This window comes from Lampris incognitus, chromosome 6 (assembly GCF_029633865.1).
Source record: "Lampris incognitus isolate fLamInc1 chromosome 6, fLamInc1.hap2, whole genome shotgun sequence".
Lineage (NCBI taxonomy): Eukaryota > Metazoa > Chordata > Actinopteri > Lampriformes > Lampridae > Lampris > Lampris incognitus.
Genome location: NC_079216.1, coordinates 61,047,230 through 61,070,633, shown reverse-complemented (window position 1 = coordinate 61,070,633; position 23,404 = coordinate 61,047,230). Strand labels below are relative to the sequence as shown.

The window sequence follows — 23,404 nt, the reverse complement described above, 5'->3', positions numbered from 1 at the left end:
AAAGACACAGAGGGGCTAAAGGGGGGGGGGAGTCTTGCAGAACACGAGGACTTGTTTAATTACATTACTTGTCGTAATTACGTGGCTCTGGCAGTGACATTCCAGATAATAACCGTCAAAAACACAAGCGCGACCCCTAAATGCCTGTCGCGTCGCCTGTGGTTAGAAATACAACGTGTGTTAGCGCCCTCTTGTGAGCTATACTGATTACTGCAAGTTGTTGATCGAGAGAAAAAATATCAAAACAGTGTAACGTCTCATGTCATGTCATGTCATGTCATGTCATGTCATGTCATGTCATTTCATCATCAGCCTCTTCTCCGGGGTCGGGTCGCGGTGGCAGCAAGCTAAGTAGGGCACTCCAGGGCCCCCCCCCCCCCCAGCAACGCTCTCCAGCTCCTCCTGGGGGATCCCAAGGCGTTCCCAGGCCAGATTGGACACGTAGTCACTCCAGTGAGCTCTGGGTCTACCCTGGGGTCTCCTCCGGGTCTACCCTGGGGTCTACCCCGGGATCTCCCCCCCCCCCCGTTGGATGTTGACTAATAAAAGCGGTACAGGCTGCCAGTGATGTTCAGTAAATCTATGCACAGTGATGCTCTGAGGGCCACAGTGGAAAAGACCTGTGGGGGGATTCCTCCCCAGCATCGACCCGTCTGGTCCAGGATGGGGATTTGAGCTAGCAGGGAGTATTTAATATATAATCCCAAGTTTAGGCAGGTGGGTTACACGGCGTCTCAAAATAAACAGGTACATAAGCTGAAGACAGCAAAGTGTCTCTTGAAATACTTCATAAGGTGAGTGGTGGGACCCTTTCTGTCCTACTTGGGGAAGATTTGCAGTGAGACGTAACCTCCATAGGCCTCGACAGTGAGAGCCGTCCATCAGGACAGCAGCGCTAGCATAACTCTGCACTTCTCACTCGTTTTTATCTTCTCGGTTTTGATTTAACATCTTTTCCCACTTCAAATTGTAAATAAACAAACTGGGTTTTCTATCACAGACTCTACATCTGTTAGTATCTATGCACAGAAAGACACTTTATTAGACATTTTATTCTCACAATGAATGTGTTCCCTGCATTTAAGCCATCCTATTGTATAGAGGAGCAGTGGGCGGCTGCAGCGCCCGGGGACCAACTCCAGCTCTTCTTTCCACTGCCTTGCTCGGGGGCACGGGCAGGAGTATTAACCCTAACGTGCATGTCTTTCTGATGGTGGGAGGAAACCGGAGCACCCGGAGGAAACCCACCCAGACACGGGGGGGGGACATGCAAACTCCACACAGAAAGGACCCGGGACGGCCTGGGGTTCGAACCCGGCACCTTCTTGCTGTGGTGACCACTAATAGGACACTTGTTTTGTTTACAGGTTAGCTTCCTGTATGTGCCGTAAATGGGTGGGTCAGTGAGGATTGGGTCGGCGGTACATGTTCTGGTGATGTCCTCCAGTACACGTCCACACAGGCCTAATTGAGCTGACCCCATTCGGGACCAAATCCAGTTATTTTCGGTGTAGATTAAAACCGAAAGGGATTACGGACATTTCCAAAAATCTGATTTCAGCTAATTTCATGTGGCTGAAGTATTTCAAATAATAACACATGGGTATTAACAGTGTGCCTGTGTGTGTGTGTGTGTGTGTGTGTGTGTGTGTGTGTGTGTGTGTGTTTAATTTAGATAATCTTGTTTGCTAAAGATATTTGACGCTTCGGCTCTGTCTCCAGGTCTCATAAAACCCCCACGGTGTGCAGTGTGGGTTCGTGCACTTGTTTTTTCCTTGTGTGCTCTGAGGGGCTCCTGAGCCTACCTGCCGCTGGCACCCCCCCCCCACCCCCCCCACCCCCACCCATCGCGTCTGGGCCTCCGAGCCCACCGCCTCCATCCAGGGGCAGGTAATCTCCTCAACTGACGCGCACAGATGATAAAGCCCATTTGTGTCTGCTTACGAGGGGAAATTAGGCATTATCCATTCTTAGGGGAGGGAGGGAGGGAGGGGGGGAGGGGGGGGGACAGGGCCCAGACACGCGGCTGGAGTGAAACAAGGCAGTGGGACTCTTCCATCCTGCGTTGTTGCTGTTGTTGTCTCGGAGACGTTTAACAGTGGTTTGAAACGGTGTTCAAAGGGACTCCTCCATCTTGTCTTCGTGGTCCGTAGCAGGTGACCTCTGGGCCTCAGCTTGGTCGGTGGGTTCCGGTGGATCCAGCTGGTGTGCCGCCGTCTCCGTCCCAGGTTCGTCCCTCTGTTGTCGCCCCGGTCGGAACAACTCGCTCAGCCGGTGTTGGGTTTTGTGTCTTCAGTGTGTTATTCTGCAGGAGTGTGTTTGTTCTGTGTGACGGAGTGCTCTTCTTTTTGTTGTTCCGTGCAAATGTGGAGAAGGCCTTCAGGCGGCAGTTTTCGTCCCTGTAGCCTCGTTACACGCAATGTCCACTAGAGGGAGACGCTGCATCTCTTACATTTCCCATCTGAATTGGGATTGAATTGAATCCCTCTCTTTCTTCTTTTTTTGAATTGATTTTTTTTTAATTCAACACATCACAAAGAACTGGCAGCTTGAAGGGGATATGTATACAATTACACTTGTTTTAACAGTAATTTACATAGCACATACACATATATAGCACACATATAGCACACACCTGAGGGGGGAAAGAAAAGAAAAAGCAAGAAACGAGTGCAATAGGACTAAAAAAATACAAATAAACATAAATAGGATGGGGGGAAAAAATTAGAGGTGACTCAAGTTCTGGCATTGCCTGTGCTGACGGTGACCATCTTTTTTTTAAGCAAGCCTGTCTCTTTTCAACCGTAACCCCCCCCCCCACACACACACCCCACCCCCGCTGTGGTTTTCTCCATGATGAAGACATTTTTGACCTTGTCTCTCCATTGTGCTATGCTGGGGGGGTTGTGTGCTGTGGCTGCAACCAGGAAACTGTTTTTTTTTTGTTTTTTTTTTGCTATTAATTTTTTTTGCACTAATTATAATCCCTTTCTAACCCTGCACCGGTTGCTCTGAGGGCACGCTATCTGAACATTCTGGAAACAGAGGACGACCGAAACAGCGACTCCCGACCCGAGGCGAGCTCTGCCCAGCTGCCTCTGATCCCCCCCCCCCCCCCCTGAGCTGGAAGGGCGCGCAAACGTCCCGTCCTGCGACCAGCTTGAGCATTGCAACAGCTATTACATGACAGGCAGGGGAGGAAGGGGGGAAGGGGTCGCGGAGGGTGATGAGTTGTGCATTACCGTAATGCAGTTCGTCGTGCACTGATTGCGTTCAGGGGTTATTTCGCCCCCCCCCTCCTCCCCACCACATGCCGAGCCCCCCCCCCCTCCCTTTGTTAATGAATTAGAGCGCATTTGCCATCAGGTGTCAGGCCAGGCCAGGCCAGCAGTAATGTGGTATTAAGATTTCAGAATTTCATCCCCCCCCCCTTTCCATTAATTTCCACGCGGCGTTACGCAACACTCCCAACACTTAACCACACTTAACGGCAAGTCGCGCTAAATCGGGGCTGCGCGGCTCGTTATGACGGCGGCGCTGCATAAAATGTGATTGTACGTCCACATTTTTGCCATTACAAAAGTGGAAATAAGGGATTATTATGTGCAGGCCTTCTGCCGCGCACGATGCCAGAGAGCATGGCAGCCATACAGGTTAACGAACGAGGATGGGGTTTGAGTTGAAACTATGACAGGTAGGGAGGTAGGTGGGGGTGGGTAGGTTGGGTGGGGAGGAGGGGGGGCATGTTACAGGTGTATTCTGAGCCAAGCGCAATCCCTCTTCGGGAATTTACAGCCGTTGGCCGCACCAGCGTTACACCTCTCGCCCCTCTTTCCGTCTCAGAAAGGGGGGGGGGACGACGCTCGGTCTGTCCCACCAGTCTGCACACTCGGCCGTGCCGAGGTGGGGCTAGCCCCGGGACCTGAGACGGCTGACTCCACTCCCGCAGCTTTCACGGGCTCTCCAAAGGGCCCCTTTTTGGCCGCCGTATAGTGTGCCAAAGTGGATTTACCTTCAATAACCATTTATTAAATCTGCATCCATTAGACTGCGAGGCTTCCAAGAGCTGGCGGCATTAAGCCCGATTATGGGATGTCCGGGCAGAGGAAAGGGGGTATATGTGTCAAGTTATCATCGAGTGATTTATACCCCCCCCCCCGGTGGTGGTGGTGGTGGTGGTGGTGGGGGGGGGGGGATCTCTATCTTGGTCAGTCAGCAAGTGAGCCGCAGAGAGGGAAGAGGAGCACTGTGATGCTCGGCAGTGGTGCAACTTTGCTAGGTTTCTCCCCCCCCTCCCCCTTCTCCAACCCCCCCACCCCCCACCCCACCCTCGGGTTTGGGACTACAGGGCTGGCGGTGATGGTTCGCTTCTTGCAGATGGCACCCCACAGCTTTTGATGTCTCTTTAGCGTCGTCGCTCTCGCCGCCGTAGCACAAACCTCGACCCGGATGATCCGGTTCTCTGTCGCGCCCGAGTCTCCAGCATGGAAACGAAAGGTCCCGGTGGCACCTTCAGGAGATCCTCCCTCAAGCGCACCCCGTCCGGCTCACAAAAGGTAAGCCCGGCGCTTTGAACTCTTATCGACGGTTGTCTCGTTCAACAGGTGAGACTGAATGTGCCCCTTTTGCAGGGTCTTTTCTTCAGTCGAGCCTGACCGGAATTATTCTGTTGAGAGGTTTTGCAGGTACGCATTTTTTCTCCTTTGAGCAGGAGGACTGGTGACTGCACTTGCAAGTGCACTTAATAACTTTTTTTTAAAAAAATATTATTATTTTTCTTGCATACAGTACACGTGACTCATTACAGTCACGAGATTCATGCGTGCTTGCACATCAGTTTGCACGGTCGCCACCCAAAGCCGGAGCCGTGACACTGGTCTACCCATAGTGCATAGGAAGCCACCATCTTGAGACCCGCGCTACGTGGCTCACACCACGGCGGAGTCAGGGGGCTGCCTCGTGAGGCAGCTGCTGGTGCGCGAGGGCGGGAGGAGTGTGAGAGAGGAGCACATGGTCAGAAGGGAGACTTGTAAGCGTGTGGGCCTTGCACTCCCGGGCCGGCGTGGAAAGGGGGACGTTTGAAGCTGAGCAGGCTTCAAGAGGCACTCACCGCGGCCCTGCAGTTTATAATCCTCCATAATGGACCCGGTCCGGAGGCCAGCAACCGCGCCAGATTGCGGAATGTCTGCTTATACGTCCTTTAAAGCAGGAAAGATGCATGTTATGTGCGGTGTTGCACGCACGTGTCTACTTCCAACACACACAGAGCAGCACGCGGGAACTACAGCGGACCGCTCCTAGCGCCTCCATCTTGCAAGGAGCACGCGAGAGTGAGCGGCAGCGGCGGCCAAAGCGCGAGCCGGTCACGTCATCGGCGCACAGCTTCGTGTTTAAGTGGGTTGAAATATAGGAGTGTCGTTTTGAATCGCCGTTATGCGCGCCGCTGGTTTCGCTTGTCCTTAAAAAAAAGACAAAATAGAGGCGTGACAAGAGACAATAAACCCACGATGAACATAGCAAGGCACGAAACAATCAACCGATGACGCATACTTATCTAATTATCCAGAGAAACACTCATAATTGAAATGTACAGCAGCATCACTGCATGCTAGGAGGAATTGATGCCATTATAGTACAGCCATCATGTCAGCATTATGACATGGCGGATGCATCTGACAATAGTCAGTAATACTCCTCAGGGCAGCCCTATTCTCCCCAGCAGGGCTCACATTACGTGGGGTATTGTCAAATCCACCGGCTGACATGTTGTAATAGTCTAAGTCAGTGTTTCTCAACCCAGTCCTCAACGACCCCCCTATCCTGCAGCTTTCCTTCGCAACCCTGAATAGGTACCTGTTTATAGTTATTCAACCAATCAGCAATGAATGTCAGAGTTTGCACACCTTGCATAATTAAGTGCTGCGAGATGATTGGTCGAGTAAGCGCAAGCGGGGCTACCTATGCAGGGTTACAATGAAAATCTGCAGGATAGGGGGGGTCGTGGCTCAGGGGGAACGACGGAGGCGTACGAGGGCCTGACGGTATTTGCATACAACGGCTTCCATCCGCGTCAAACCCTGCAAAGTGCAGCTGGCCGCTCGTGCCGCGGAGGTAGAAGTAAGGAAGAGAGGCATCATGGGACAGAAGCCGGGCAAATTCAACTTATTTGGTTAGAGGCGATTAGAAACCTCCGTGGCCGGCTGCGTTGATCCCGTGCCAGGATAAGCACGCCAACGGGTACGTAGCACTGCTGCCAGTGTAGGTGGCTGGTTTATACTTTATTCATCTATTATAGTGTAACCACTTATTTTCTCGCCCGGTGCGGGATTCGATACGACGTGTTCTGCATCACAAGGCGACGTCACTGACCGCTCGGCTAAAGGGTCAGACCCTCTAGCCCGGTGTTTCTCAAACGGGGGTCCGCTGACCCCTAGTGGTCCGTGGTGTAATTGCAAGGGGTCCGTGAAAATAAAATATCTTTAAAAAAAAAAGATCCTATGACATTTATAGAAATAGGATTATTTCACTCAAATGTGACTGAGACCTTTATCTACCTAAACTATAAAGGGTAACAGGACTTTTTTCTCTAATTACATCTGTTTCACAAGTGTAATTTATTGTGTTTTAATAAGAGATCTCGCTCCCGTTTGCATTGTTAAAAGTTACTGCATAAAAATTCTGTTGTTACATATATCTGAAAGTTACTGCATAAGAATTCTGTTTTGTTAACTATATCTAAGTTACAACTGAAAGCTCTTATTTTTGCCCCAAAGAGTGACTAAATGCTATAATGCAATTTAAAACGCAGTTTCTACTGTTTCTATCAAATTGCAACCCCCCTCCCCCAAGATCAGGTGGAGGGGTCCTCAGGGTAGATCAAAAATACGCAGGGGGTCCAGGACCCCCAAAAGGTGGAGAACCACTGCTCTAGCCGACCGGCCAGTGGGTCTTATTAGGAGTTTACAATATTATGGTAGATTTCTTTTATTGCCTTTGCACTGACAAGAGTTTTTTAAAAAAGCCCCAACGGCTTTAAAGCGTGTCTTATGACTGCGTCGAGGCTGGGGATAATCAGCGACATGTTGCGCTCATGTGATCGCTAACTGGATTTTAAGACCCGGCGGGACAATGAGTTCTTTCACAAACAGGCCCCCCGACTGAAAGCAGCTAGTTTCAGGGGCCAATGGCGATCAGGTCTCTGAATACCAGCTGGCTTGTGTATGGCCTCGCCTACTACGAATAAGAGCAGATGTCCCCCCCCCCCTTCAGGTAGAAATAAATAAATAACATTTTTGAATTTATTGTTTTTTGAATTCGGTCCACATGCAACCGGCTCTGAGTTGGGAAATGTTTTTTTTTTCTTTTTCTTAAACGGCAACGTGGTCCACGCGGGTTCCCTTCCTGTCACATCGCATCAAACCCGAACCGCCGCGACGCCATTCAACGCCAAAGCCGAGCAATTAGTTGCTTTTATCTTCACCCCCCCCCCCCCCCCAGCAACAGCGCATTCCTCGCAGGTCCCCCAAATCCTTTCTGATCCATTTCGCTTGTGCCGGTTTGGGCTTCTGCTATCTGCAAAGCGTCTTCACTGCGACATCCGGAACAACCCGTGGCGGCCCGTATGACGTAGTGTAACGCGCACGGATAAGAGGTCACGCGGGCCGCCGGCGGGCTCGCGGGTCTGACCCTTTAGTCGAGCAGTTAGCGATGTCCCCTGCGGTGCGGGCGATACGGGTTCGCTTCCCGGCCGCGGCAGTTCCAGTGGTTGCGTCGTCCCCCCCCCCCCGAATCCGCTACAATGTAGCGGGCCGCGCGCTGAACGGGGGGCTGCTGATCTCCTGCGGCGCTGCGCTGAAAAGGGCGCTAAATCGGACCGGACGTGGTGGCCGGCGTGCGCCGATGCCCTGTCAAGGCTGCGAGATACTCTGATTAAAAAAGCACTAGCTTGCACTTCCATATACGTCCAGAGCAGGGGTCCCCAATAGGCGGCCCGCGGGCCACGTCCGGCCCGTGACGGGTTGATTTATGGTCCGCGAGAATTTTTGGAGAAATGGCATAAGGGAGAATTTTTTTTTATTTCCCTACCAAATAAATAAATAAATAAACCTTTTAAAAAAAAATTTTGGGAAATAAAAAAGTGTTTCTTCCTTCTGGTATTTCTACACATTTTGTTTGGGGACACTATTCCAAACATAATTTCAGCAATCAATCCAACAAGAAATGCTACCTTGTAACTATCAGTTCCACCCCGCATTTCCCCCTGGTGGGCTCGTCCAGCCAACCTCACTTGCGTATCGACACCAAATGGAGGTTGAGTGGCCCGTGGTTTTAAAAGTGGCCCTAAAAGTGGCCCGCCGTGAAAAGTAATTGGGGACCCCTGGTCCATCGCGTCTGCCCTTACGGTGGCCGGGGACTGGGAGCCATACGCAGCCGGTATAGCTGCGCCAAATCGAATTGGCTGCGAGGCCGCGGCCTCGCCGAGCGGCGGGTCAGGAGACCGGGGCCATGTGAGTCCACTTCATGGTATGTTAGGAGACAAACGCCGCTTGTGCGATTCGGTGTATAGGTTGAAAATAACCATGATTTAATAACCACGGCGTCAGGAAACTGAAAAGGGAAAGAAGCTGTTGGAGGTTTTGGGGGTGGGGGGGGGTTTGGCCTTTGAAGACATCTTGGTTGGTTTTAAGTTTGCGGCGGTGTCAAACAGCCTCTGTGTGCAATGCATTTTCTTATTATTTTGTTGTTGCGATCACCTCATATTGTGCGTAATACGCAGAGTTTCGCGAAACAGCCGAACGCTCGTTGTGTTTTCCTCTGGCCTCCCTTTGGCGTTGGAAATCCAACTGCTAATTCAGCAATTAGGACTTTGGTTCTTGGCTCACAATTGCCTTTTTTGTCTTTAGCGGTGATTATTTTCCTCAGAGAGCTCCCCATCCCGCCATGAATGCTGCTTATTGTCGCCGGGTAACGCCATAAGTCCTTTTAATTTGCCCGGCGCACCGCGAGCCGGTCCCGCAGTAGCATCTAAGTCTACGTTTTTAAAGGTTTTACTGTAAGTGCTTTTGTGTGGCCTTTGGAACGAGGCAGCTGGCCGCTGACTGGGTTTGGGTTTTAATTGCTGCGGATAATGAGTTTAAGTAAGCTGAAATAACTGCGTCATACCGGCCGAACCCTTTTGGAAACGCTCTTTGTCTCCCCCGGCCATAATTGACGGCGGCCCACGTGCGATTCCCTACCGGAGCTGGCCCGAAACGGGTGAAGGGGACCCGAGCCCTCGCTCCCTTTCGCTCGACCTCCAGTCCACCCCCGCCTCCCTCGCCCCCCTCCGAGTTACAGTCGGACCTCGGCTGCTCGCTTCGACCATATAAGGAGCACTTATGAACACCGTTTCACACAGAGCCGGTTCTGAGTGGATGGCCAAGATGTGGCGCTTTCCGTTGCCACCTCGGCAGCCCAAAGCCCGAGCCTCTCCTGCAGGGGCTCGGACTCGTGTTGCAGAGGTCTTGGTGAAGGAGGAGGCTCTGTCGGTGCACGGCCTTGTGAAGTCTCGAATGATGTGACGTAGACCCCGGTTTTGAACTGATCTGGCCTGAACGCGGCCTTCTTTTCAACAGGCACGGCCTTAGAGAAGCCTGCCGATACCCAAACCGTCCCGACCTTTGCCGAGAGCCCCGGTCGGACCCGGGTTTAGGTCGCACGGCCGCGACCGATCCAGATCGGGCCCCCGCGTCGGAGGCCTTCTCCCCGGCTAACACAAGATCGCTTACTGTCTTCGTGCGAGGACGCGCATCCGTGTGACGCGACCGAAGCTGTAAAGCCACATTTAAAGGACGCTGAAAGGCCCCTTTCACTGCCGCTTTGCTGCTTTTTTGTTCCGCCGACAAAAACAGGGCCGGTGGAAATAGAGATTAACTGCAATTAGCATCGACTGACCTTGCCCCCGACTGGAGACCAGTCATCTCTTACCAAGGCGCCTTCCAAAAGAATGCCCGCGTCCAATTCTCCCAATTATGCAAATTGGGTTGAAATCAAAGTAGTTGGAGGGGGTGGACATTTTCAGACGGAAAACCGGGGGAGCTCCTCTACCTCTTTCTGCCTCTTACTGAAGCGGAATCTATTGGGTTTTTTTGGGGGGGGGGGTGTTCTCTCTCTCCCCCCCTCCCCCCCCCCTCCGGCCACCCTTTTCACACAGCCGTGGCCCTCTCACACAAGTCCTCCACACTGCGAACCGAGCGTGAGGGGGTGGGGGAGGGGGGGGTGGGGGTTGGAAAAAAATAGTTTTTAGATATTGGAGATTAGAGGCAAGCTATCAAAGTAGATTTATTGTGCCTTGTTAAAGCAAAGGATGAAAATACCCTGTGGGCAAGGAGAAGGGGGTCATGGGACTCCCGAAAGGATTACCTTGAACTGGAGTCATGAGACTCGGGCGAACAAAGAGCCCGCTCACATGCTCATCATATTAACCGGCCCTCATAAAGTGGAGAAACTTCATGTCTTGCGGGAGTCGGTGAGACCCGCCGGACCCGGCAAGTGCGGCGCCGGGAGAGCAGCGGCGGCCCGCTTGCTCCTGCGGGACGCCGACCCTCCTCTGTTCCCCCCCTCGGAGGATCTAATCTGGAAGGACGCGTGGGATGAAGGGCTACATGTAAGTGCCCCCCCCTCCCCGGGGGGGCTCCGCGGATGATGCTCTTTTAACAGGTCTTTCGGTGGTGTCGGATAGGACGTACGGCCCGGCGCAGCGCTACGGTTGTGTGATGGGACGCGGCGGTTCGATACCAGAACACGGGTCCAAACTCGAAGCGAATTCTAGTCGGGCGGCGGCGCACGTCCGATCCCAGGCTCCGCTGACTGGAAAGCCGCGCACAGACCACCAGAACGCGGGTATGTAAATGGATCGTCGCGGGTTTTGTTGATTTCCAGCCTGGGTGTTCAGATTAGCCGCCGAATACAGAGGCCGCCGGTTCTTTATGTCTGTGCTGTGCCCGGTGCCTCTCGTATCACACACAGTGTGTATATGGACCCTGACTCTTGTTAATTTAGGGTGCCGGACGGCCCCAGTAAACTGACCGGTGGCCCGTTTTGACTTATAAACCATGTCGCCCAACGGGGAGAGCAGTAACCGTGCCGGGCCGTCTCCGCTAAACACGAATCCCGGGTCACAAGACTTAACTGGGGCCTGTTTTCTGCACTTCTTTTACACGCATTTGTCCTTATCGCACGAGGACGGGGGGGGGGGGCGGCTGCATGCGTACCGAACCGGTTTTGGAGAGAAAGTGGGACTCGGTGAAGCTTGTTTTGTGCTCTCTCTCTCTCTCGAGAGAGAGAGAGGGGCCTGCTGCCGGCGCCCGGGGTTTTAATTGGTCCCTACTATCAACAAAGGCCCTCAGACAGACTCGGTCTGAAGTCCGGCTATTTTCTGCCCGTCCCTGGGGGGGAGATCAGAGAGCGAGGGGGGAGGGGGGGGGGAGCACGATACGGCGAAGTGTGCGGGCGGTGCTTCCTCCGTGTGCGAGGCCTCTGATCCGGGGCCCCGCTATAAAAGACGAGTCTCTCAAAACGGGTCCGTCCGGCGGCTCTCCGGCCCGGCGCTGACCGGCGCCGGGCCGGCCGGGGCGCCCTCGCCGGCTGGCCCGCGTGACTCACATCTGTTGATGACGAACCACAATTTGCTCTTTCGCCTCGTAAGTAACGTACATTTATAGCGTCGACCGCTTCCCCTCCTCTCCCCCTCCCCCCCCCCCCCCCCTCTCTCTCTCTTCATGCCATCGCTGATTTATTTATTTATTTGTTTGTTTTTCCCCCCCCCTCTCTCTCTCTCTCAAAGACGCAAAATAGTCCTCACCTTTTAGCAGGGATTACCGGTAAGAGGATTGGGGAATGGTGAACATGTTAAATACGGAGCAACTTGCAGGGGACTCTACCCCGCACATCTGCTCCAGCTGTGGCGGACGCCTGCGGGGGCGATCCGCCGGGCGACCCTTTGAGGGACGTTCGCGGCGATGTAAACTAATACGTCTAAATCCTCTCCTCGCTTCCAGGGCCAGAGGGCGTGGATCGAGAGGACCTTTCAGAAGAGGGAATGCAGCCACATATTCCCCAGCAGGGACCCCACCAGGTAATCCCAAAACTTCCCCCGGCGGTAATTCCCTGGCCCCCTGATGTGGGGAGCACACGAGTTAGGGGGGGGGGGTTGGGTTCAAATACATCCAGGGGTATAGGAGGGGGGGGGTACAGGGTGTAATACTGCAGGCTGGTACACCACAGAAGAAAACCATCTAAAAAAACAACTTGCACACTTTCACATGTCCCACTTGATTTCAGATGGCACCCGGTCCACGTGTGGTTACTCAGTTCTGACCTTTGTGGGTTTGAAACACGGGGGGGGGGGGGGTGACGGAACATTCTGGAAACCGACCGTATGACGGCACCGGCGTCCGTTTAACCGTCCCCACCCCTCCGCTCGCCGGGCCTGAGCGAGTCGCCGGGTCCGGACGGCTAAGAGCGGACTTGCGAAAGAGCTTAAGGGGCATTGCTCGGTCAGGGGCAGTTTTGCAATGGGGTGAAATAGGAACCCCCCCCCAACCCAACCCCCCCCCCCACACACACACACACACACACTTGCTCTACTGTGTAAAGACTGTAAAATCCTCAAGACGGGGGCAGAGAGCAAGGGTGACAGTGGACACAAATCAAGGGAGATAACTGGAAGCCAGCCGGTCGTTACAGCTCACAAGTACAATTTACAGTTTCATTAACAGACGCTTTTATCCAAAGGGACTTATTATTATCATTATTATTATCATTATTATCATTATTATTATTATTATTATTATTATCATTATTATTATTATTATCATTATTATTATCATTATTATCATTATTATTATTATTATTATCATTATTATCATTATTATTATTATTATTATCATTATTATCAGTTATTATTACTATTGCTTATTATCATCATCACTGTTGTTATCATTATCACTGTTGTTGTTACGACTTATTGTTATTATTATTTTTATTATTATGACTTACTATGACTTATCATTATGGACTCATTGGTCCATTTAATTGCGAACACGTCTGCTTGTAAATTGCAGCCTGCAATATTATGAAAAAGAAAGATGGGTTTTTTTTTTACAGTGCACTGTGGCACATGACTGTCACCCCATCCCAGAATAGGCTGGGAGGTGCCGGGGGGGGGGGACGTATTTCCCAGAGACAGCCGCGGGCTTGAAAGAGCCCCGGGGCAATCCGCTTAACAAACGGAGGCGTCTCCCCCCCCCCCCCCCCGGGCTGGACACCGCCGGCCGTTGATCTTCGTCTGTCATTCGTCGTTACCGTAGCACCGTGGCGGCGTTTTCTCAAAGGGGTGGGGGGGGGGGTGGGGGGGGGTTACATACATGTTCCCAGTCCGGCGCCTAGACACCGGGGAAGGCGTTTTGTGTCACATGGCGTACCACCCAGAACCCAACTGGTGACCCGCCGCATGACACGCTGCCTTGTCTCTAGGTGCGCCTGCGGTCAGCTGACGGCGCAGCACGTGGCCGTCCCCCCCGGGGCGGGCGGCAGGCCCTCCGAGGAGAACCAGCTGGTGCACATCGAGACCCCGCAGGAGAAGTGGTCCGTGATCAAGCACACCAGGACCTTCCCGACGGACGCCTACGGCATCATCGAGTTCCAGGGTGGAGGATTTATCAACAAGGCCATGGTGAGTGGAGTTTAGGATCTGCACCGAGCTGGCTCCGTGACTTGGCAGAGCCGCACCCTGACCCGCCTCTTTCTCCACAGTACATACGGGTGTCCCACGACACCAAGCCCGACAACCTGCTGCACCTGATGGTGAAGGACTGGCAGTTGGAGCTGCCCACCTTGCTCATCTCGGTGCACGGAGGCCTGCAGAACTTTGACCTCCAGCCCAAGCTCAAGCAGGTGTTCGGTAAAGGCCTGATCAAAGCCGCCGTCACCACCGGAGCCTGGATCTTCACCGGCGGAGTCAACACCGGTACGTCCCTCGTCTTACAGGTACCGTTTGTGGGGTCTGTCTCACGGTCGCTTAGCAGCTTACGGGACAACGGGTTCGGCAGAGACGGACCTGGCGGGTATCACAGTTTTCCAACCGTGGTCTCGGACATGTCCGTCTTTGCCGCTCGTGTGCCGGTTCGGCGATGCTGCGGTATGATTTCTTCTTCCTTTTTTTTTTCATTACTCGGGCTGAATCGTCCCAAAGCGACACGTCCTGCGAAGGACAGAGGCGGTTCCTCCCCCCCGCGGACACCGCGTGATGACGGCAGAGGGCTGAAAGCGCCCCCGTCTCTCATTAATCTCATTAAATATTATCAAAGCCTCCTTGCTTTTTGAGTGTGGCCTCGTTTTTTACGTTAGACGATTACTTGTTTTTTTCCCCCCCCATTACGTAACGCCCGTTCCGCAATCTCCTGGGGATCCGAACCGCCCCGTGTCACAGGTTTGAGCCCTGTAATTACGCCTCCTGGGGAAAGAAAATCACAAATTGCACCATTGCAGATGCAAGTAGCGCGGATTCTGCACGGTTAGTCACAGGGAGTCGGGCCCACGATGCGGCCTTACGTACTCGCTTACACGTATATGTTGCCATGTTCGCCCCTTTACAACTCAGGTGTGATCCGGCACGTGGGGGACGCCTTAAAGGACCACTCCTCCAAGTCCCGAGGGAAGGTGTGTGCTATCGGAATTGCCCCGTGGGGGATCCTGGAAAACAAAGAGGACCTTATTGGAAAAGAAGTAAGACTATGAAGCATTGCCGCCGCCCCCCCCCCCCCCCTTAGTCTCCCGCAAGACAAGGCCCCTCGTAGTCGATCTCCAAATGCTTGAGCCGTGACGCTCTTCTCGATCCCAGGTGACGAGGCCCTACCAGACCATGTCCAACCCGCTGAGCAAGCTGGCTGTGCTGAACAACAGCCACTCCCACTTCATCCTGACCGACAACGGCACCTGCGGGAAGTACGGCTCGGAAGTCAAGCTCCGGCGGCAGCTGGAGAAACACATCTGCCTGCAGAAGATCAACACGCGTAAGTCGGGCAGAGCGTGGCGGGCGACGGACTGCGCGTCAGTACTGCCTCCTACCACCCTTGTCTCCCCCTCCCCCCTCCCCCCTCCTCCCCCCCCCCTCCCCCCGTGCGAACATGTGGACGGAGAGTGCCTCTGTGACCTGTGGGTTTCCCTTTGTCATCCTATGCCTGGGGCTTGTGATAAGGCAGGGACAGCAAAGGGATGCTCAGCTGTCACCACTGACTTCACCCCCACCCCCCCAACCCCCAACCACCACCCCCCCACCAACTCCCATTTACATGGTCAGTGTCATATCAATATTCAAGCCGATGCACCACAACATGTCCCCGTCCACATTCCAGTGTACTGTTTAAAACTCAGTCACGGAATTGATGGATGGATGGTTAGACTGACAGACATGCAATTAGACAGACAGACAGACAGACAGACAGACAGGCAGGCAGGCAGACATGTAGTCAGACGGGCAGGCAGACAGACATGTAGTCAGACGGGCAGGCAGGCAGGCAGGCAGACAGACATGTGGATAGACAGACAGACAGGCAGGCAGGCAGGCAGACATGTAGACAGACAGATAGACATGCAGGCAGACAGACAGACAGACATGCAGACAGACAGGCAGACAGACAGACAGACAGACAGACATGTAGAGAGACAGACAGGCAGACAGACAGACGGAAAGACAGACATGCAGGCAGACAGACAGACATGCAGACAGACAGGCAGACATGTAGAGAGACAGACAGGCAGACAGACAGACAGACAGACAGACATGCGGCTAGACAGACAGACACGCAGATAAACAAACAGGTAGGTCATAAACGGCAATTTTCCTCAATGTCTTTCAGGTTTGGGCCAGGGTGTCCCTCTGGTCTGTCTGATCGTGGAGGGCGGTCCCAACGTGATCTCTATCGCCCTTGAGAGCCTGCGGGACGAGCCCCCGATTCCCGTGGTGGTGTGTGACGGCAGCGGTCGAGCCTCCGACATCATTTCCTTCGCGCATAAGTTCTCCGAGGACGGAGGGTGAGCTGCTGGATTCTTCTTCTTCTTCTTCTTCTTCTCCAAAAGTCACATGTATCCTCACACGGGCCGCAATGATAAGCTACCGGGGTGTGCGCGGGTCGGTCGGGTCACATAGGTCACGTGGGCTCGGGTACATGAGGTGGGATGGCGAGCCTGACACGGGTCTCTCCTTCCAGCTTTGTCAACGACGATGTCAGAGACCAGCTCTTGGTGACCATTCAGAAGACCTTCAATTACAGTAAGAGCCAGTCGCAGCAGATCCTTCTCATGGTCATGGAATGCATGAAGAAACGAGAGCTGGTGAGTAGACTGATAAACCAAAAAATGAGCACGCAATCATCAAGCATTCACACCACTAAGAAAGTAATCAGATCTTCACCACATGTGTCAGAAAACCCGTCGAGCCGCTAAAGCCGCTGCTGTTTCTCTGTCTTGTGCAGTATTTGTGTGTTTCAACGAATAAAAAACCTGTGGAACGGTATCAAGCCTGATCTCCATCGTCATTCCTTCCTCACCTCCTCACACCACTTGTCCCGCTGAATAAACATCACTCCAAACAACCTGCTGGCCATTCATTCCATGTGTGTGTTGGTCTTTTGCATTTTCCCATCATGTCACGCGGGGCGCTCACAACTTCATAACGCCGCACCAGGCGCCGCCGCCCATAATGTGCAAAGCAGTGAAGCGGCGGACGGCAAAGTGCACATGTGACTGCAGTTTAGAGCTGTTTACCTCCATGTGCTTGGTCTGATTCAATGCTCCTGATTGAAATCCTGTGCTGGTAAGTGTCTTCCCAGCTAGCAGATTACCCCCCCCCCACCCCCCCCACCCCCAGATCCGGAGCTCAAAGGGTCTCCTCAAAGTGTTCGATGGAGAGCCTCTGATACATAAACAGCATGGTTTGTGCATCTATAGCAGATTTGCTGAGGCGTAAGTGTCGTGATTAGTAGTTTGTAATACCCCGGCACGTATAATCCGCGGCCTCCATACATCTAAGCGGGGGAGATCACGGCCCGCGAGCCGGCTGCTTTGCAGGGGTCTCTCGCTCGGCCCATCCGCGGTAGCCCGTGTCACACAGATGGAGGAGAGGATCCATCTTCCCTAATCCTCAGACGGGTCTCTCTCTTTCGCCGCCCTCCCCCCCCCCCTCATGCTAATTCTACCCAGGGCCTTTTTTTTTTTCAGTCTCCAGAGTGGTGTCATTTCACCAGGGCCACCGCCTAATGCCCCGGCACACACGGATAAGCAACTTAAAACTGCTTTTACAAAAAAAAAAAAAAAAAAAAATCCAGCTGTGATCTCTTTTTTTTTCTGCACCATCTCCTTTTTTTTTTTGTTTTTCCACTCATACCCTGACCCAGACAATGCCAGCGGTCAGCCCCAATTTTTTTCTCGAGCGCTTTATATTCGCCTAAGAGGGCCTCTTATCGCCCGTGCGCGGTCTAAAGAGCCACGACTAACCTACAGGTAATTCGGTGTGTCGCCGTCTCGCCCCCGCGTAATCCTCTCACGCAGGGTCCGGTCGACGTGAACAGCTGGGATAAGTACAATAAAAGCAGCGCCGATTTCAAAGAGCCGCAATTTGCAGCTGTATTATGAGCTTGACCTTACGCAAGCCTCGCGGCCTGCAGAAAGGAAAAGGGGGGGGGGGGGGGAGGGGGGGGAGGAGGAGATCGAGAGTCAGTCTGTTGCTCTCTGAAAGAACACCACGAGCTTTGTGGCCAACAGCCCTGTGCTGCTGCACAGGGGTGCTCCTTGTTAATGCGTCCCAAGACCGGCTCAGAAGTCCGTGGCACCACGCCACATAGTCATGCCAAGCTAATCCTATTTACTGTTGCTGCACATGTGACGAGCCAGACGGAGTAATTATGTCGGACGCGGCCCGGTTTTTCGACAGCCCAAGCGCCGTTTCTCCGCCGGACGGGGACTTTAGCTGCCTCTGCGCTAAGGGCCCCGGCGCAGGAGGCCGCATGTCGGAGACCAGCGGCCTGAGTTTCTTGTTCACGGTGACTGCCGAGGGGACTTTCACGTGGGCTTGTCGCATCATTGGGTACACACTGCAGGGCTGAGAGAGAGAGAGAGAGAGTTCCTTGTACCGCTCCATCCATCCATCCATCCATCCATCCATTCAGTTCATATTCATCACACCCTCGACCTGCTTGCCCCGCTCGCTCACCATGTTATTTTTATCCACATGTCTCCCTCATGTGCAGATAACAGTTTTCAGGATGGGCTCTGAAGGGCAGCAGGATATCGAGATGGCCATTCTCACGGCGCTGCTGAAAGGTACTCTCTCGTGTTATTGGTCACAGCGTGGTGTCTGAATATGAGCGAGCTTAGCTGACAAATCTCCCGACAAATACACACCGCCTCACACTTTATACTCGCTCTCTCTCCCTCCCTCCCTCCCTCCCTCCCTCCCTCTCTCTCTTTCTGTCTGTCTGTCTCCCTCTGTATCTTTCTTTCTCTCTCGCTCTCCCCCACTCTTTTTCTATCTCGCTCTCTCACTCTCTTCTCTCTTGCACGCTCTCTCTCTGTATCTCTGTATCTCTCTCTCACTCTCTCTCGCTTGCGTGCTCTCACTCTTTCTCTCTCTATTGCTCTCTCTCTTTCTCTGTCTCTCTCTCTCTCTCTCTCTCTGTATCTCTCTCTCTCTCTCTCTCTGTGTCTCTCTCCCTCGCTCTGTCTGTATCTCTCTCTCTGTATCTCTCTCTCTCTGTATCTCTCTCTCTGTATCTCTCTCTCTGTCTCTGTGTCTCTCTCTCTCTCTGTGTCTCTCTCTCTGTATCTCTCTCTCTGTATCTCTCTCTCTGTGTCTGTGTCTCTCTCTCACTCTCTCTTGCACACTCTCACTCTCTCTCTCTGTGTCTCTCTCCCTCGCTCTGTCTGTATCTCTCTCTCTCTCTCTCTCTCTCTGTGTCTCTCTCCCTTGCTCTGTCTGTATCTCTCTCTCTCGTATCTCTCTCCGTTTCTGTATCTCTCTCTGTGTGTCTCTCTCCCTCGCTCTGTCTGTATCTCTCTCTCTCTCTGTGTCTCTGTATCTCTCTCACTTGCGTGCTCTCACTCTTTCTCTCTCTATTGCTCTCTCTCTTTCTCTCTCTGTATCTCTCTCTCTCCCTCGCTCTCTCTGTTGCTCTCTCTCTCTCTCTCCCTCGCTCTCTCTCTCTCTCTCTCTTTCTCTCTCTGTATCTCTCTCTCTCCCTCGCTCTCTCTGTTGCTCTCTCTCTCTCTCTCTCTCCCTCGCTCTCTCTCTCTCTCTCTCTCTCTCTCTCTCTCTGTATCTCTCTCTCTCTGTATCTCTCTCTCTCTCTTTCTCTCTCTGTATCTCTCTCTCTCTTTCTCTCTCTGTATCTCTCTCTCTCCCTCGCTCTCTCTGTTGCTCTCTCTCTCTCTCTCTCTCTCTCTCTCTCTCTCTCTCTCTCTCTCTCTCTCTCTCTCTCTCCCTCGCTCTCTCTCTCTCTCTCTCTCTCTCTCTCTCTCTCTCTCTCTCTCTCTCTCTCTCTCTCTCTCTCTCTCTCTCTCTCTCTGTATCTCTCTCTCTCTCTCTCCCTCGCTCTCTCCGTCGCTCTCTCTCTCTCTCTCTCTGTCTCTCTCGCTCTCTCTGTCGCTCTCTCTGTATCTCTCTCTCTCTCTCTCTCTCTCTCTCTCTCTCTCTCTCTCTCTCTCTCTCTCTCTCTCTCTCTCTCTCTCTCTCTCTGTATCTCTCTCTCTCTCTTTGTGTTTTCTGTGTTGTCAGGCACAAATGCCTCGGCCCCGGACCAGCTGAGTTTGGCCCTGGCCTGGAACAGGGTGGATATTGCTCGTAATCAAATCTTTGTTTATGGACACAACTTGCCAGTGAGTGGTTTTCATTTCAAAACAAGTTGTTCCAAACACAGGGGCACTAGCGGTCCAACTTTTATAAAGCCTGACAGAGAGGATAAAATGAGAAGAGAGGCTAGCCGAGCGCACCCCCGCCCACCCATCAAGCTACAGTGACAAGTGCAGAAAGATCAAATCGAGCAAAAGCCCCCCCCCCCAAATAATCTGACTCGCTCAGAGCCCAGAACGCCTGACACAACCCATAACCACAGCAGTGAGTGAGATGAATGCATTGATAGCCGAAAGGATGACGTCGCTCTCTCTCACTCTAACTCCTTCTCGGGTCAGCCTGCAAACGCCCTGGCCAACACAACGGGCCCCTCCGCAGCTTCCAACCAGGAGCGGCAGAAGAGCCCCGCCAGCGCCCCGCGTAACAAAACCCGGGCGAAGAAGGGCAAGGGGAAGGGCAAGGCCAAGGCTGAACCTCCAGAGGAGACGGACCCCAGGAAGCTGGAGTTAATCCGCTGGGTAAGACAAGACAGGGGTTCACGGTGCATAGCTCAGTATCCACCGGCTGAACATTCAATATCCATCGACGTAAATCTTGGCCCCCAGAATCCGAAAATAGGACCTATGTATGATCTCGTGCATTTTTAAGCAATTGTTTGAACTTTTACAACACATTTTGTACAATAAAATGCACTTTACATTAAGCTAAAGTGCACATATAATGGACCCTGGTGGTAACATGTAAAGACGAAATAGAAGTGGGCCCCAAAATGTGGACTCTGCTGCTGCAGCAGACTGTCGGCGTAAAGGCCACTGCTTTCGCCCCGCTGTGCAGGTGAACTCTCTGGAGCAGGCTATGATGGACGCGCTGGTGTTGGACAGAGTGGACTTTGTCAAACTCCTCCTGGAGAACGGGGTCAACATTCACCACTTCCTCACCATTCCCAGACTAGAGGAGCTGTACAACACGGTGGGTCAGACACGTCTCAGCAAATGAAAACGAGAGACTCTTTGTGTGCAGAGGAGAAAACAACCGATTTCTAACTCCTGCATGCTATCCTACAGAAACTTGGCCCCCCTAACACGCTGCATGTTGTGGTGAGGGATGTCAAAAAGGTAAGATGGCTGTTTGCAGCATCATTTCTAACATTTCAGGTGGTTGTGGGATTACTTTGCGCTACCTGCTGTATAAATCATCCTTTCATGATGTTTGCAGGGAAATCTTCCTCCGGATTATCAGATCACATTGATCGATATTGGTCTGGTGTTGGAGCTGCTCATGGGTGGTGCTTACAGGAGCAATTACACCAGGAAGGCCTTCCGTAACCTCTACAATAACCTATATGGACTAAAAAGGGTACGCACGGGTGAAAGACTTGTGTGATTCGGGGTGGGGTGGGGTGGGGGGGGGGTTATCCCATAAATGAATGTATGATATACACTTTTGTTTTCTTTTGCAGCCAAAAGCGCTGAAACTTCTGGGAATGGAGGTAAGACATCTCACACTCGCAAAACATACAAGTAAAACACGATGCAATGGCCCCAATACAACCAAGCTCATTCGCGCAATCGAACGCGGCCTCCGGTGAGACTTACGGCTATCATCGTTTTCTTTGATATGATCAGGATGACGAGCCGCGCCAGAAGGGCAAGAAAAAGCAGAAGAAGAAGAAAGAGGAGGAAATTGAAGTAGATGTGGATGACCCCGAGGTCTGTCGATTCAAATACCCCTTCCACGAGCTGATGGTGTGGGCGGTGCTCATGAAGCGGCAGAAGATGGCGCTGTTTCTATGGCAACGAGGGGAGGAAGCAATGGCTAAGGCCTTGGTGGCCTGTAAACTTTACAAAGCCATGGCCCATGAGTCTTCCGAGAGCGAACTGGTGGACGACATCTCCCAGGACCTGGAGAACAACTCCAAGTCAGTGCCCTCCCTGTATTTTTCCTCACTCTGGTGTCTTGTGGTTGAATGACAAACAAATAAATCGCTACCAAATCCCTCCATTGAAGAGTTACTTAGCGTTCTGTCTCTCGTAGGGAATTTGGCCAACTGGCCTATGAGCTCTTGGACCAGTCCTACAAGCACGACGAGCAGGTGGCCATGAAACTTCTGACATATGAGCTGATGAACTGGAGCAACTCCACCTGTCTTAAACTGGCTGTGGCTGCAAAGCAAAGGGACTTCATTGCCCATACCTGCAGCCAGATGCTGCTGACTGACATGTGGATGGGCTGCCTCAGGATCGGCAAAAACCCAGGCCTCAAGGTGACATGACGGCTAACAGCAGAAGCAGTGAAAGTAGTAGTCACAGATACAGAAAGCAGTGGTAGTAGTTAGGGCTGGGAATTGGACGATACCTCCTGATTTGATATCGCAACAATAATTTTGTGCCAAACGTATTGCATTTTTTCCGACATAATGATATTATAAATATTGTGATTCAATATGACCATCCTCTCTTATCTGCAGTAAAATGTGAAAACTCCAGTAATCCAAAGAAAATGTACAGCAAATTGCATTTAATTTAAGCCCTATATGTTAAGAAAGCCGAAAACACGATTACGCTTCCCTGAGTAAACATTCAAACAATTCAAATTCAGACATTCAGAGATGTAGAAATCATGGCATCAACCCGCTTTATAGCATCTCTTAATTGTGCTCCAACATTGCAATTGAAGGGAAAAGCTTGGATATTAAAATCCTCACAGATCAGTGTGGCGATTTTGCACTGAACCCATTTTTTTCTCCCCACCCTTAACAATAGTATGGTAGTAGCAGTAGCAGACATTATTCCAATTTTATGAATATAATAACTCCATTCATGCGCACTTAGGTTATTCTGGGAATTATCTTCCCTCCATTGATTCTACTGTTGGACTTCCGCATTGGAGACGACGCGTCCTATCAAGGAGCTGTGAGCAAGGATGATGCGAAGGAAAAAGAAGAGGACAACAAGTCCAGCAAGGTCCTGCTTTACTTGATGACCCTTGTGACATTCAAGCATTTCACTCATGCTTTTGTGTTTTCTTACAACGAGCGACGAGAGACCCACGATACAGTTACAGAGTCTGTAACTGTGACTGTGCAACATTTTCTAGGAGGCCAACGCCGATACAATTTCCCGAAAGGGGGATGAGGAGGAAGGTAGCGCTAACGTCCACAAGATCCCCATCGGCAAGAGGGTCTTTGAATTTTACAATGCGCCTTTCACCAAGTTCTGGTTCAACACTGTGAGTATAGTATTTATAGAACAAGTGTCTCAACCAAACCGGTATTGTTGATGATGAAATGGACTTGTTCCCCTGACTCTATGATTTTATTTTATTTTATTTTTCCACGGGGTAGATTTCCTATCTGGGCTATCTGATGTTATACAACTACATCATCTTGGTAAAGATGGAGCGATGGCCATCCATGCAGGAGTGGATTGTGATTGCGTACATCCTGACGCTTGGAACGGAGAAAGTCCGACAGGTATAAATACAAACCTGCTTAAGTTAGTCATTCTATCAGAAAGGTCG

At 52.1% G+C, this 23,404-nt stretch overlaps 1 protein-coding gene across 1 annotated transcript in view; it reads left to right on the top strand.

The window, feature by feature from the left end:
• Positions 1-23,404, top strand: part of LOC130114248 (transient receptor potential cation channel subfamily M member 1-like) — a 50,431-nt gene that overhangs the window by 20,224 nt on the left and 6,803 nt on the right. The window contains exons 2-20 of the mRNA XM_056282063.1: positions 12,039-12,115; positions 13,516-13,714; positions 13,795-14,008; positions 14,642-14,766; positions 14,882-15,053; positions 15,900-16,074; positions 16,251-16,374; positions 18,288-18,360; positions 19,811-19,911; positions 20,224-20,403; positions 20,720-20,854; positions 20,950-21,000; positions 21,101-21,241; positions 21,345-21,374; positions 21,511-21,803; positions 21,920-22,148; positions 22,717-22,848; positions 22,982-23,113; positions 23,229-23,357. Coding sequence (XP_056138038.1) covers positions 12,039-12,115; positions 13,516-13,714; positions 13,795-14,008; positions 14,642-14,766; positions 14,882-15,053; positions 15,900-16,074; positions 16,251-16,374; positions 18,288-18,360; positions 19,811-19,911; positions 20,224-20,403; positions 20,720-20,854; positions 20,950-21,000; positions 21,101-21,241; positions 21,345-21,374; positions 21,511-21,803; positions 21,920-22,148; positions 22,717-22,848; positions 22,982-23,113; positions 23,229-23,357 — 2,712 coding nt within the window. The remainder of the gene's footprint in view (positions 1-12,038; positions 12,116-13,515; positions 13,715-13,794; positions 14,009-14,641; positions 14,767-14,881; positions 15,054-15,899; positions 16,075-16,250; positions 16,375-18,287; positions 18,361-19,810; positions 19,912-20,223; positions 20,404-20,719; positions 20,855-20,949; positions 21,001-21,100; positions 21,242-21,344; positions 21,375-21,510; positions 21,804-21,919; positions 22,149-22,716; positions 22,849-22,981; positions 23,114-23,228; positions 23,358-23,404) is intronic.